Below are 13182 nucleotides of genomic sequence, written 5' to 3' on the forward strand. Positions count from 1 at the left end.
CACCAAGGCTCAAACCATAAGCCTATATAACAAATGAGGGCTCATCTGTCTGTCTCACTTTGGCAATTGAGGTACAGAATTACATATACACAAATGCCAATGTTAAAAGTAGAAGATAATGATATCTTTCTTTGCAATTCAGATATAAAAGTTGTATGTAGATTGGAGAATCATACAAATTAACAGATTATGTAGTTAAAGCTAGCGGTGTTAAATGGGTGGGGTTGTTGGCTAAATCCGAACATTATATGAACCAGAAACTAGCGTTTGATACATAAACACGAACATTATACTGCTTTTCATAGGTTAACACAGTGGCTACAAGTCCTTTAACCTATTTTTTTGTATTTTTCTTTTTGTATATTTATATAATGTTAATTTAAAAGATTTATGTGTATTGTTGTTGGACTTTTTGCTTTGTTGGTTTTCCTTGCTTTAAGTGGGTTATTCCTTTGCTTTTTGGGTTTGTACTTTTAAAGTCATTGGGGGCTTTAAAAGGGTAAGCCTCTCACCAAACTCCTTTTCTCTTGCTTTCTTTTTACCGGCGCCATCTCTGGCGATTCTCCGGCAAACTTAGGTCCTTCAACTTTTCCTCTTCGTTGACGTAGTTCATTTTACGATGTCAATTGTCCGTACGAATTTTGTCTACGTTTGTTGTCGTTCTTTTATGGTTACGTTTGGTTTACCCTTTTTGTTCTTGCATAATACTTTGGGTTTGTTTTTGTTAATGTTTTAATTTTATGATTTCGATTGTGTTATGAATTTTGTCTGTGTTTGCTGTTCTTTTTTTTGTATTGGCGTTTGGGGTAACAGATGTGTATGCTACGTTCTGTTTTTAGACTACGATTAGTGATGTTGGGTTTTGTGTTTACTGATTACTTTTGACGCTTGGCTATGTTACATTTTGTTTTTTTTGGGCTAGGATTCTTTCTGTTGGGTTTTGGGTTAAACAATTGCTTTTGACGGTTCGCCTCCGATGTTGCCTTTGATGTTGTTTTGTTGTTTTAATTTGTGTTTTAAGATGCGATCATATAGTTGCATTTGTTCGAAAGTTGTTGGATTTTGTGTGTTTAATGTTGTTTTGTTGATGATGATTACTGTATAGTTTTCCGAGACTGTTTATACATGCATTTACTTACTTTTTTGTTAATTGTGTGTCTTTCAATGTTGTTTGATTTTGGTTTTTTCAGTTTGGTCTGGTCTCTGATGATGACTTTTTGGTTATGAGATGTCGTTGGCAGTTTCCTTTTCGGTCTATGATGCGATGCTGAGACATTTGTTTGCTTGTGTGTTCAGTTGTGTTCGGTCGGTGAGGATGACATTTAAGTTGTCCGAGACCGATTGCACTTTAATTTTGGATATATTTTGTTGATTATTGCAGACTGTTTGTGTGTTGGTCAGTGCTCAGTTTTTGTGGATATTTTTGTTGTGTGAGGCTGTTTACGATGTTCGTTTTGGTCTATGATGTTGTGCTGAGACCATTGTTATTGAATATTCCTTGAGTTGGTTATTTGGTATGCCAGAATAAGCTTTTCTTGCTGTACAGAACATCTTGGTAATTAACATTATATTGATATTGTGGCTTTTCATATTAGTATGGTGTTCTTTGGGTCTATGATGCTATGCTATGACCGGTTGTAAGCGTTTAACATGTTTTTATTTAGCTGTTAAATTCTTACAAGTTTATAACATTTGTGTTGGTTGTTTTGGTATTGTTTGTTTCACTCTCATTTTGACTTCGTACACGTTTATCATACCCATGTTGTTTCTTCTCAGCTGTTTGTTTAACGATTTATGTGGTTGATGATGCTCTTAGCTTTTCGGTTTGCGTGAGGGTTGATGCTTTGATGTTCCTTTTGTTGTTTTAAGGCAGCGTATGTACATTTTATGTTGTTGACGTGTTTTTTTTTTAAACGAACTATCATTACCAAACCGTGACGTAATTTGTTGAGGCTGTGAAGATTATTTTATCTAGGCATGACAACCAAAGTGGCTTCAACGAAGCCGACGGTTGCAACTGATAGTTTGAGCCTTAAAATCTATGTTATACACTGTTAATTACTAACATTTTGGTGCATTGTGGATTGTGCCTTTACCTTTGTTCGTTTTCCTTGCTTTAGTGACTTGATCCTTTTGTTTTTTCAGTTTGTGCCATTTGAGTTTGTGGGGGCTTATGGTGTGTTCATGGGTGTGACTTTAGCTTTGTTGCTTTGCCATACACTTGTTGAGTCTAACCTACAGTATCACTTCATTTTTGGTTCTTGCTTTACGTTTACTTTACTTGGCACGATTTATGATTATTTGATGTGCATCACTTCATGTTTGGTTCTTGCTTCATGTTTACTTGGCACGGTTTTTGATTATTTGATGTGCATATTTGTAGTAGGATGTCTTCTTCACGCATGGACAATACGGTTAAACAACAGTTTGAGAGACTTTTAAGGCACGTTATCGAATCAGATCGATTGCTGTCCGGGAAGCTTGACGACTTAACCCGGGGGGGGGGGGGAGGGGGGGTTGCTAACATACGCGAGAAACAAGCGGAGACGCGCTTTATGCACGCTACAAAGGCCAAAAGGATGCTGAAGTCTAGCTTTAACATTACTTCGTAACGTGAACGTAAAATTGATTGTAAATTTTGTATGTCGTACAATCAATGATTTTGTTATTAAACTTAATATTCTAGTTTGTATGTTTTTAGGTTGTATATTTCCAATCGTATTAATATGTAACAACAATTTTGCAGCCTTATGAAAGTCCCCCTGGATCAATGACAAACATAAACACTGCACTTGAGCTAGACGTAAAACAACAAAGATAGAAGAAAGTGTAGAATAAGAAACTCTTTATTCAATCAATCATCACAAATTTACATAACTGAAAGAGTATACATCCTCTACAAGCTGATTTAGGTCACAGAGACCTAAACCCTAGCTTTCTCTCTCTAAAAGTTCACTAAGAACCAAAAAGTTGCTTAATCTAACCTACACACGCTATAGGCTAGTGCACAAACCCGGAAAAAACACATTGTCCGGGATACAATACAAGTAATACGAAATTCATCACATGCTCCGAACAATTAAATAACCCGCAACTACATAAGTATCCGGGTTTCGTCCCTTTTCCGGATTACATAAATTCGAACAAGGTGACAAACTCGAAACAAAGTGACAAACTCGGAACCCATTATTTCGAGTTAACCTTGTACTACCGACTCCGTACACCTTCTATGCTTTTGACTTGGTTTGACTAGAATTGATAAAGCCATAGTTACTCGGCAGGAACTGCACTTACAGACTTACCCTTAACTATTGCTATCAGTTATGTTTGACACTGATAATCTTTAGTCACAAGATACTGCACTTACACTTTATATTACTTTGCAAGTTCTTACATTGTAAAAATTCAATCTTAAGAATTGTAATTATGGAACTTAATGTAGGCTTACCCCATATTTTTTGGTGGGTGTTTTGCGCTTTGGGGATAACATTTTACTATACGCAAATTCAGTACTTTCTTTTACCTTATGGCTTATGCTACATCTTTGTTAACAGATAGTACATGACTTATTTAGATTTCGTGACGCATGGCGGATGGATCCAAATACTAGTTATAATTATGAAGTGACATAAAAATACCAACACATATAATATAACTATGCTTAAACTCTAAAACTCATTTCTTTATTTTTTGAATTTTGACATAACCAACTTATTAACCATAGAATGTCAGGTCAACCTGAATGCGACCCGATTAGCTAAAGGTATTCACGAATCTGAACTTGTTTAAACTCATCTTGAATCGAATTTTTTGCGAGCCTATCGCAGATTAGAGGTTTACAAATCAGTTAATTTCAGTAACGGTTCGGTTAAGCGAACCATTGGTTATTTAGAAAAGGTTAATGCTTTAACCGGTTTGGTTAATAACCTTTTTTTGCTTTTCAGCTGTTCACTTTAATCAATGGTTTTTTCCTCTTCTTTTTATTTTTCGTTTTCTTTTCCGGTGAACCGGTTAGTTGGTTAGAAGCCATTTTATAACCGGTTACACTACTATATATCACCAACCGGTTGGGAACCGACGGTTAAAATTTACTACGAACAGTTTACCACTCTAACGTTTATTAACCGATTTAGTTTTCGATCAATAACCCGTTCTGGTTAACAAACCGGTTATTATGTACACATCTATCTCAAATAACTCGATATCATAATAAATAGTTTAAAATAGTGTGCATCAAAGAGTGGGTAGTTTGATAACGATATATGTAAAAGTTTACATATCTTACTATGGGGCTGTTTGGTAGCCTCTTAATGATCATTAAAATGCTACCTCTTAATGGTTTAAAACCTCTGAATGAATAAGAGGCAACCTCAAGTCTGAATGGTTAAGAGGTCACCTCTGAATGGTAAATCATCACATGTCACATTCTTCTACCTTCTCATTGATAAAATTCTTAATGGTTCCATTAAGATTTCCTCTTTTTACAACAAAAACTCATTTTTGAATTTTTCAATATTTTTGTCTTTTTCTGGTTTTTATCATGTTTTTGAATTTTTCAAATTTTTCAAAATTTACTAAATTTTTACTCCCCCTAAAATCAAAATATATTCCAATTTTGATTTTCTGGGAAAATTTAAAAACAAACTGTAAAAGAAATTAACAACATGATCAAATCTCAATCTACTTGGCATAAACAATCAGAAATCACTTTGTCAACAAACTATTTTTCCATTATAATTTCAAAACACTTAAGTTTGTAGCCTCTTAATGACGATAGGCTACCAAACAGCCCCGTGTAATTTCATATCATCTTGACCAAAAATATTTGTTTTTGCGGTTTTCTCCAATTAATATATATATTTTCCTCTACATGCAACATTCAAAACGAAAACGGAAAACAACTTTTAAACTCCCCCCAATTCTCAGAGATTTTCATGGCAAAACCCTAATTACAGTCATCATCATCGACTAAATGGCCTCTATATCAACATGCTTCACTATCACACCTACTTCCTACCCTAAACCTTCATCCATATTCTCCCGCCAATTTCACTATGGCGTTTTTCGTACGCAGTTTTTGACGTTACGGAATCGGAATAATATTAGTAAGAGTAGTAGTTTTGTGTCTAAAATTAGGGCCGGTTCTGATTATGCCCCGTCTGCGGTTGCACCGGCGGTGGTCCGGCGGCCGGGGAGGATCATCGAGAGCGATAAGTTACCGGCGGAGATGAGGAAGAGAACGATGGAGGCTGTGGATAAGTGTGGAAGGAGAGTGACGGTTGGTGACGTGGCAAGTAAGGCTGGGATTAAGTTGACTGAAGCTCAAAAGGCGTTACAGGCCATTGCTGCTGATTCTAATGGCTTTTTGGAGGTATATTTTTTGTTTATTGGTAATGACATTGATGTTACTGACCTAGTTAGTGTATGCGATTATAATATTATTTTTGATATTTGTATAGAAGTAGTTAGGGAAATTGAAGCAAATACAAAGAATGATTAGAAGATTTAAACACTTGTATTAATCAAGTGCACGGGCGAATTAAACGTTAAATAGGTAAAATAAAAAACTTGCTAGACATTTCAAACGTGCACAAACACGTCACGTCAGCTGTCATACATATGTGTGTGTGTGGGAGATGTTTCAAATGGATGTTTGTTGTGTTTGGAAATGCGGATGAGCTCAAACGAACACACAAACGAACGAAGACTGAAATGGTGCTTGTTTGTTTTTTAGGATGTTAGTAAATCCGAACGGATGCCACATAGGCGCTGTGAGATGCCCTAATAGCTAGCTAGAAACCATGACAAAATACTTGACCAATGGTTTCTTTATTCAAACCGCTACATGTCCTATTTAAATGCTGCTAGACGCTTCTGATCCGTCCGAATAACAATAGTTGATTTGGGAATCAGATTGAATGTATTGATTTGTTGATGCTTTGGTAATATTCTACGATTCACTTGCATTATATGTCTGTTTTGTTTGAATAAACCACACCAGATACTGTACGAGACCATTAGATTGCTCATTTTTATGACCATTTCAATAGGTTTCAGATGAAGGTGACATCCTTTATGTGTTTCCAGAAGATTATCGCTCAAAGCTTGCTTCTAAATCACTTTGGATAAAAACAGAACCTTATCTCGAGAAAGTTAAGGTATAATCCCACCTTTTAAGATCGCGTTTAGATGTGTTTCCTAAAACTTACTATTACAAACCCAATGTGATTTTACAGTTAGGTGCTGAATACTTGATCAGGGTTACTTTTGGAACAGCATTAATTGCTTCCATTCTTATTGTATGGACAACGATCATTGCTATTCTCACAAGTAGCAGGTAAATGGTTTCTCTCTTTATATGTTTATAATAATTAGGTTGAATAGTTTATTATCATTTATTTTGATTGACACTGTTAAGATATTACTTACAGTGATAAAGACGATAACAAAAGAAGCAGAAAAAGAAGCAGGAGAAGTTCGTCTGACTTACTATTGTCTGTACTTCCTAGTCCATCTGAGTTGTTTTGGTAACGTTCATCTACATTTTTTTTGTATTTTCTAATTTTGAAAAAGCATTTTAAAGAAATGTGATTGTGATATGAGAGTATTACTTCTTGTTTAGGTATTGGGATCCGTATTACCATCGGAGGCGATTTCAAAACGTAGATAACGGAATGGGTTTCATTGAACCTGTAAGTCCAAAGCGTAAGCTAATCATTTGCTGATGTGGATAACAAAGTAGTGCATTTTAATATTTTATCAATCTTTTGTAGGTATTTTCATTTGTGTTTGGTGATGGTGATCCGAATGAAGGTATTGAAGAACAAAGGTGGAAGATGGTAATTATTGAGCACTAATTTAGTGATACATTACTTTTATGTACTTTATTTTATTGTCATTTTTTTTGTATTTTATACTGGTTTATCTAATTATATTTGTACGCGTATCTTACTATTGTAGATCGGTCAGTACATTGGATCAAATGATGGTGTTGTTACAGCCGAGGAACTTGCTCCGTATCTCGATGTAGAAACTGTTGTGAATACGGTACAACTTATAGTAGGATATATATGAATTACAAAGTTACTATTTTTTTTTTTTTTTTCTTGACAAAAAGTATGTGTCATCTTTCTTGAATTACTTCTTATTTTTTCTATATTTTTAGAAAAAGCTTGTAACTTTATTTTACTGCAGGATGATGACTCATACATACTACCTGTTCTTCTGCATTTTGATGGTCAGCCACAAGTTGATAAAGAGGTATGTTGCTGGACGAATAGTTGGTTATATGAAATAAACGAATCTCATGTATAATCGTCAGATAGATAAATAGTGTATCTTTTGTCCAGCAGTATCGTGTGTGCATTTTCTTATTATGTCGGTCTGTTGATTTATAGTTTGGGTTGATGTGAAACATCTAAAAAAGTTAATTTTTTACTTTGTCAAATGTAATTACAAAAATTTTGTTATATTTTATAATAAATATCTTTTTAAGGATAGGATTTAGGAGGTTTTTTAACGAACCCTTTAGAGATCAAAGATAACCTGAATCATCCAACTTATTGCCACCTAAAATGAATAGCAGTAATATTTTTAAAAAATATCTGATTTTTTTTTTTGTTAAATTTGATCTCAATTCAGGGTAACATCTTGTATCGGTTTCCATCACTTCAACGTACCGCTGCTTCCAAAAAGAGGAGTAAAAAGGAACTAGAGAAAATATTTAAGGATCGCGTTGGAGGGCCTCGTAAGTTCTTTAAGGAAAATAAATGGGAACTCAGGTCTTGATAGCTTCCTTTTTTTAGTTTTTTTTTTTTTTTATGTATTTACCCTTTCTGAAATGTGTTGTTGCTCACCATGCAGTAAAACGTCTGATACAGAGAGGGCCGTGATTGGTGGTTTAGGCGGGCTCAATCTGTTTGGGGTGATTGTTCTTAGCGCCATGTTGAAGTAATAATTTTTTTAATATATATACATCCATAACTATTTCTATATAATTCTCTAACTCCTTTTATATAACTGTATTTGAAGGACTGTAACAGTTGTTGAACCAAGCCCTTTCATTTCGTTTGTATATAAAATACTCCCTCTTCTTCAGGTACGCGGGGAACAGGTCAATTTGGGTTATATTTTATTGTTAACGGGTCAAACATGTGATTTTTGTTTTCATTTTTTTTCACAGCTATATGCCGTCTCTTTTTTTGCTATTCCTACGACCCGATGGTTTCTTATTCAAAGAAGAAACGCTGAAATAGAAAAAAGGAACCGGGCTAGAGAGCTCCGTGCACAAGCACTTCAATTGCCGGATGTCGCCCTCAAACAAAAGGTATGTGTAAAGCGTTTATTAATCGTTGTTATTACTGATTACTGATGCCATTGATCTGGGCCAGAATTGTTTATTTAAGTTTGTTATTAGTTGGTGACATTAGCTAAAATATAGTTTTAATATTATAAATTAGATGATATATCAAGCTACTTTTTTTAAACCAAAATAACAATATAAGATATAATATTGGCCAAAAGTGTTACAGGCTGACCCGACCTGTTTAATTGTATGCGTATAACATGTCAACTATGCGTTTATTAAACGGGATAGACGTGACAACGCAAAACTAGATTATTTTCGTTTTGTGTTATGCTCTGTCAGAAATTGTTACCTCTATTTTTGCCCCATTGCCCTGCCTGTTCATTTTCACCTCTATTTAGTTTGTTGCTACTCACCGGTCAATTTTCATGTTGAAATATGTTGACATTTTTTTAATTAAACAAATCGATTTCTGCATACTTTATACAGATTCTGAGTGCCCAAGACATGTCTGAAAGGACCGTGATTGACCAACATCGAATTGTGTATACTACCGACAAAGACGTGTCCGAACAAGACTATGATAAACACGAGTGGGACAAGAGATTCAAAGATGCACAATAGCCTGGTTCATAGATTTATAGAGGGTGGATATATTACGAAATCAGTTATAATTTCAATGATTTTGGTATGGTTAATTACTTATGGTTTGCATGCGACCACATGACCGTTACGCAAGGTCTAAGGGCCTAAACAAAGCATGTACAACTTGTTCTGCTTGCTTAATCTATCATGGTGGTGTTAGTTTAAGAACTTCCTTAATCTATATCGTTTACTTATTATGTAATTACTTGTTTACGCAATTTTACAATTGTCCTAAACAACAGATTGTCTCTTCACTTTTATTTAGCCAAACCTTAGCGAAAAGCGGGCACCCCACTAGTATATATAAAAGACAAAACCAAACAAGTTGTAAGGAAAAAAAGATCAAAGTTTTTTGGTGGATTTTGTCTAACACATGATTTTTTTTAATATCAAGATATTGTGCTTATTTTCTAATTTATTTTTAAGGGTTGGATTTTTGGGATATTACAATGCTGGTTGAATCTGAATACGACATGAAGTTAAAAATCAGCTATAACACATGAAGCTGAATATTATAATTTGATGGGTTGAGTGACCAACCATTATGATTCTTAAGTAACAAGAAAAATTCCAAATGCATAATCATGTTTCAATTATAATATTCCTTTTTCATTTCTCTTTTACATCTTTAACCGACATAAAACATACTTTTCAAAAAATAAAAAATAAATTGATAAACCATAAACATGTCAAAACAACCTTAATACAACCCATTTAGTTAAAGCGTGTTCGCAGCTTCTAACCGAATGCAACCCATTTAGCTAACGTGTTTACGGGTTTGATCCAAATCCATGTGGACTAAACTCAAACCCATAAATCCTTACCCGAACCTAACATGAGTTAAGTGCATAATCCGACACAAATTCAACTTGATACAAGCTTATTTGGGTTTACTCAACACATCAACCAAAGTACCTAATTATTACCCACAACTAAATACGTTTTAGTACACCAATTATTTATCTCCCTAAGGCATTGTGTAGTACTAGTCGATTCCCGTCCCTCCACCCACGTCAAAGCCATATTGACAAACTCCGCCATGTCCCCTTTGTCATATCCCGTGTAAGTGCAGTTCCTATCGGGTAACTGTGCTTTATCAGTTCTGGTCAACTAAGTCAAAGGTCCAAGTCAAAGAAGTTAAAGGTCCAAGTGAGCATTCCGAATTTGTGAAAGGATGTAACATTCCGAGTTTGAGAGTTAATGTAAACTCAGAATTATATGATTGGCCATTCCGGTTTTGGTTAGTCCGAATTTGTGTATGATTGTAAGTATTCCGAGTTTATCTGTTAAACTCGGAAGGTGTTCATGTGTATTCTGAGTTTGTTAGTTTAAATTCGGATAAGTTAGTATGTGTGTAGGTTTGTCCGAGTTGGTTGTATCCCGGACAATATGTTTTGTCTGGGTTTAGTCCCTAGTCTATATATATGTGTTGTATAGCTTAGATTAGAGGAATCCTTGGAAGCTTTGTGCAATTCTTCAAGAGAGTTCTGGGTGTGCCTAGAGAAAGAGAGACTGTGTGTCTAGAGAGAGAAAGTCCTGGTTTAGGTATGTGTGACCTAAACTAGGCTGGGAGGATGATGTATACTCTTTCGGTCTATAAATATGTGATGAATGATTCAATAATAAATGGTTTTCATCTTCTACATCTTTCTATCTTGTTTATGTTTATGGTTTCACGTTTTGAATCAAGTGCATTGGAGGTTGTTCGTTGACGATCCAGGGGGTCTGGGGACTTTCAGGTGGTATCAAAGCATGGTTACCGATTCGGAACGGTCTAACCGCCTTCCGAATCACCATTGCTCTTGATTTGATGTTTGTTTCCGCCAAACATCATGAAGACGTGAAATTTCTGTGAGATTTTGTTGATTTCTGAGTGTGTTTCTGATTTATTTATCAAAATAAAGTTGTTTGATGTGTTCGAATGAATTTTCTACAGAAAACTTGAAGAAATTTGGGTGATTTTGCTTCAGATATGAAGAAATTGGAGCTGTTTTAGTGCTTTTTGGAACTAAGATGGTTGTCTTGTTTTCCAAGTTTTGCAGATCTGAGGTTTGATCTGAAATTGGAGTTGTCCGACTTTATGTAAGTTGTTAGAAGTTCTGAATTTGTATCTTCCGTGTTTATTGATGACCTTGTGTGAAGTCACGCATGTGAAATAGTCCGAAAAAGTGTTCCGAGTTTGCTTATCTTGGGTTGGGTTTGATTCCGAGTTTACCAGGGATCCGCATTTGTGAGATTGGAACTTTGTCCGAGTTTGCGAAACTGCCTATTCCGATTTTACCAGTTTGTCCGAATTTGTGAGTGTTCTTCTATTTATCCGAATTTACATAGAGCCTATTCCGAATTTGTGTAGAGTTATGTTCCTTGTACGAATTGTGAATTTACTATAGTGTGTCCGAGTTTAGTTTGATTAAACCATTCCGAATTTAGTATTCAAGTGAGTTATTCCGAATATATTTGTTAAATTCAGAAAATATAAGATAAATTCGGAAAATATATGTTTAATTCGGAATAAGTTTGACAAATTCGAAATATTGTTGCTAAATTCGGACTAAAAAAATTTGTCCGAATTTATTGATTAAATTCGGAATTTATTTGTTAAATTTGGAATTTATATAAATTCAGAATAAAAAAATAAATAAATTGATTGAGAATTTTTGTGCGGTAATGGCGGTCTGTGGTTATTTACAAGATTCTCGGTGTTGGAATGTGGCTCTTACTAAACATTCGTGTAACAAGTTGGGACTATTATCAAGCATTATAGGTGAATAAAAATAAGACTCGGTTGGACTTCGAAAGTTGACAAAGAAATAGGGAGAGTAAAAGTTTCATATGTCCTAGTTTCTTTGTAAAATTTCTAAAAGCTCGTGTTGCGATAGTGAAACAAGTTTGTGTTTACAATCTGAGATTAAATGAGGTTTAATCTCGCTGGTGCACAAAAGTTTAAAACATGATATAGTTTAGACCTAGTGTGTGATCGAGTTTCGTCGAGTTTGTTCGAGGTTTGATCAAGTGTTGACGTGATGAAGCTAATTGTTCCTTTGGCGATTAGTTGAAGATTAGGCCTTTATCATGTGCCGGTTAGAGTAGAGAAGATTAGTCTTCTTGGTCCCTCTTCCAAGTCGGTGACTAGTCGGATTCTCGAAATAATTTGGAGGTTCTTGTAACGCTCCGCTTTTTCGTGACTTTCCTTAATTAGAAAACTTGTCTTATAATTCTATTTTTGGAAGCTTGTCCCTCTCTTAATCGTATTTCGTTTTATCGTTGCAAAAATCAAGACTTTAATCGTAATAAAACCCTTGTTTCATCCCAAAATAGACCTGGTATATTCGTTACACTTGTACGTTTTGATTCATTAATACGTTTGATACCTTATTCTTAATTCTTGTAAACATATAATAAAAATATGAATACATATCATACATACTGTTATGAATGCATCCATTATTAGTGACTATCCACATTTCTAACCCCCATATCATATTTATGTTTGTATTAATGTTATAGCCTATATATATAGTGGCTCATGTATTTTGTATGTGATATCAATAAGAAATTCATCTCTTGTACTCCTATTCTCTTCTATACATTGCTAATAGGTTCTAGTTATTACACAACACGTTATCAGCACGGGTTACTTTTGAAGTTGGATTGTATCAACACAAGACACCATGTCGTATCAACGTTGGCGAAAGAGATAAAAGACAAATTGTTGATCTGGTATGAAAACCCTTAATTGTTTTAATTTTATTTCCTCTTTTCTCATCGATAGTTGGTATGATAAAACTCTAAAATTAACTTACGCTTTTCTTGATTTTTTTTTATTGGTTATGATTTAAGATTAAAATTATCATGAACAACATTGATATCATCCTTATTTAACCAGGATCATAATGTTTTTACTTCTTTGTTTACTTTACATTGTGTTAACATATCTGAATAGTTTTCTTTTCACAAACAAACACCTATGAAAACATTGAGATGTGAAGAAAAGAAAGTAAAAGTAAACCAGAAACACAATGGTTTTTCTAGTTTATCTAATTGTTTATTTACAGTATTGTAACTAATTTCTTACACCTCTTGGTTATCTCCCTTTTATCATTAAATATTTTATTGGATTTCAAGAGAAGTTTTGGTACACTAAACTGAATAGGTATGTTTCATTAACGGTTTGAAAAGTTGAAGTATCTAGTGAATTTATGGGTTAATTTAGTTGTCCCAAATATGCAATT

The 13182-nt window shown here is 34.4% G+C and overlaps 1 protein-coding gene across 1 annotated transcript; it reads left to right on the plus strand.

The window, feature by feature from the left end:
• The first annotated feature begins 4866 nt into the window (after positions 1-4866).
• On the plus strand, positions 4867-9152 carry LOC110942982 (uncharacterized protein At5g03900, chloroplastic). The gene is made up of 13 exons (XM_022184745.2): positions 4867-5371; positions 6051-6158; positions 6237-6337; positions 6432-6527; positions 6623-6692; positions 6774-6839; positions 6961-7047; positions 7195-7260; positions 7642-7781; positions 7864-7950; positions 8032-8098; positions 8183-8326; positions 8795-9152. Exons 1-13 carry the CDS (start codon positions 4973-4975, stop codon positions 8927-8929), a joined length of 1566 nt encoding a protein of 521 aa, XP_022040437.1. The 5' UTR covers positions 4867-4972; the 3' UTR covers positions 8930-9152.
• Positions 9153-13182: the final 4030 nt, after the last annotated feature.

This window comes from Helianthus annuus, chromosome 1, assembly GCF_002127325.2.
Source record: "Helianthus annuus cultivar XRQ/B chromosome 1, HanXRQr2.0-SUNRISE, whole genome shotgun sequence".
NCBI lineage: Eukaryota > Viridiplantae > Streptophyta > Magnoliopsida > Asterales > Asteraceae > Helianthus > Helianthus annuus.

Coding starts and splice junctions, on each gene's coding strand:
- LOC110942982 (XM_022184745.2), top strand. CDS start 4,973: ATGGCCTCTATATCAACATGCTTCACTATCACACCTACTTCCTACCCT. Junction 6,338..6,431: donor GCTATTCTCACAAGTAGCAG/GTAAATGGTTTC, acceptor TATTACTTACAG/TGATAAAGACGATAACAAAA. Junction 8,099..8,182: donor AAATACTCCCTCTTCTTCAG/GTACGCGGGGAA, acceptor TTTTTTTCACAG/CTATATGCCGTCTCTTTTTT.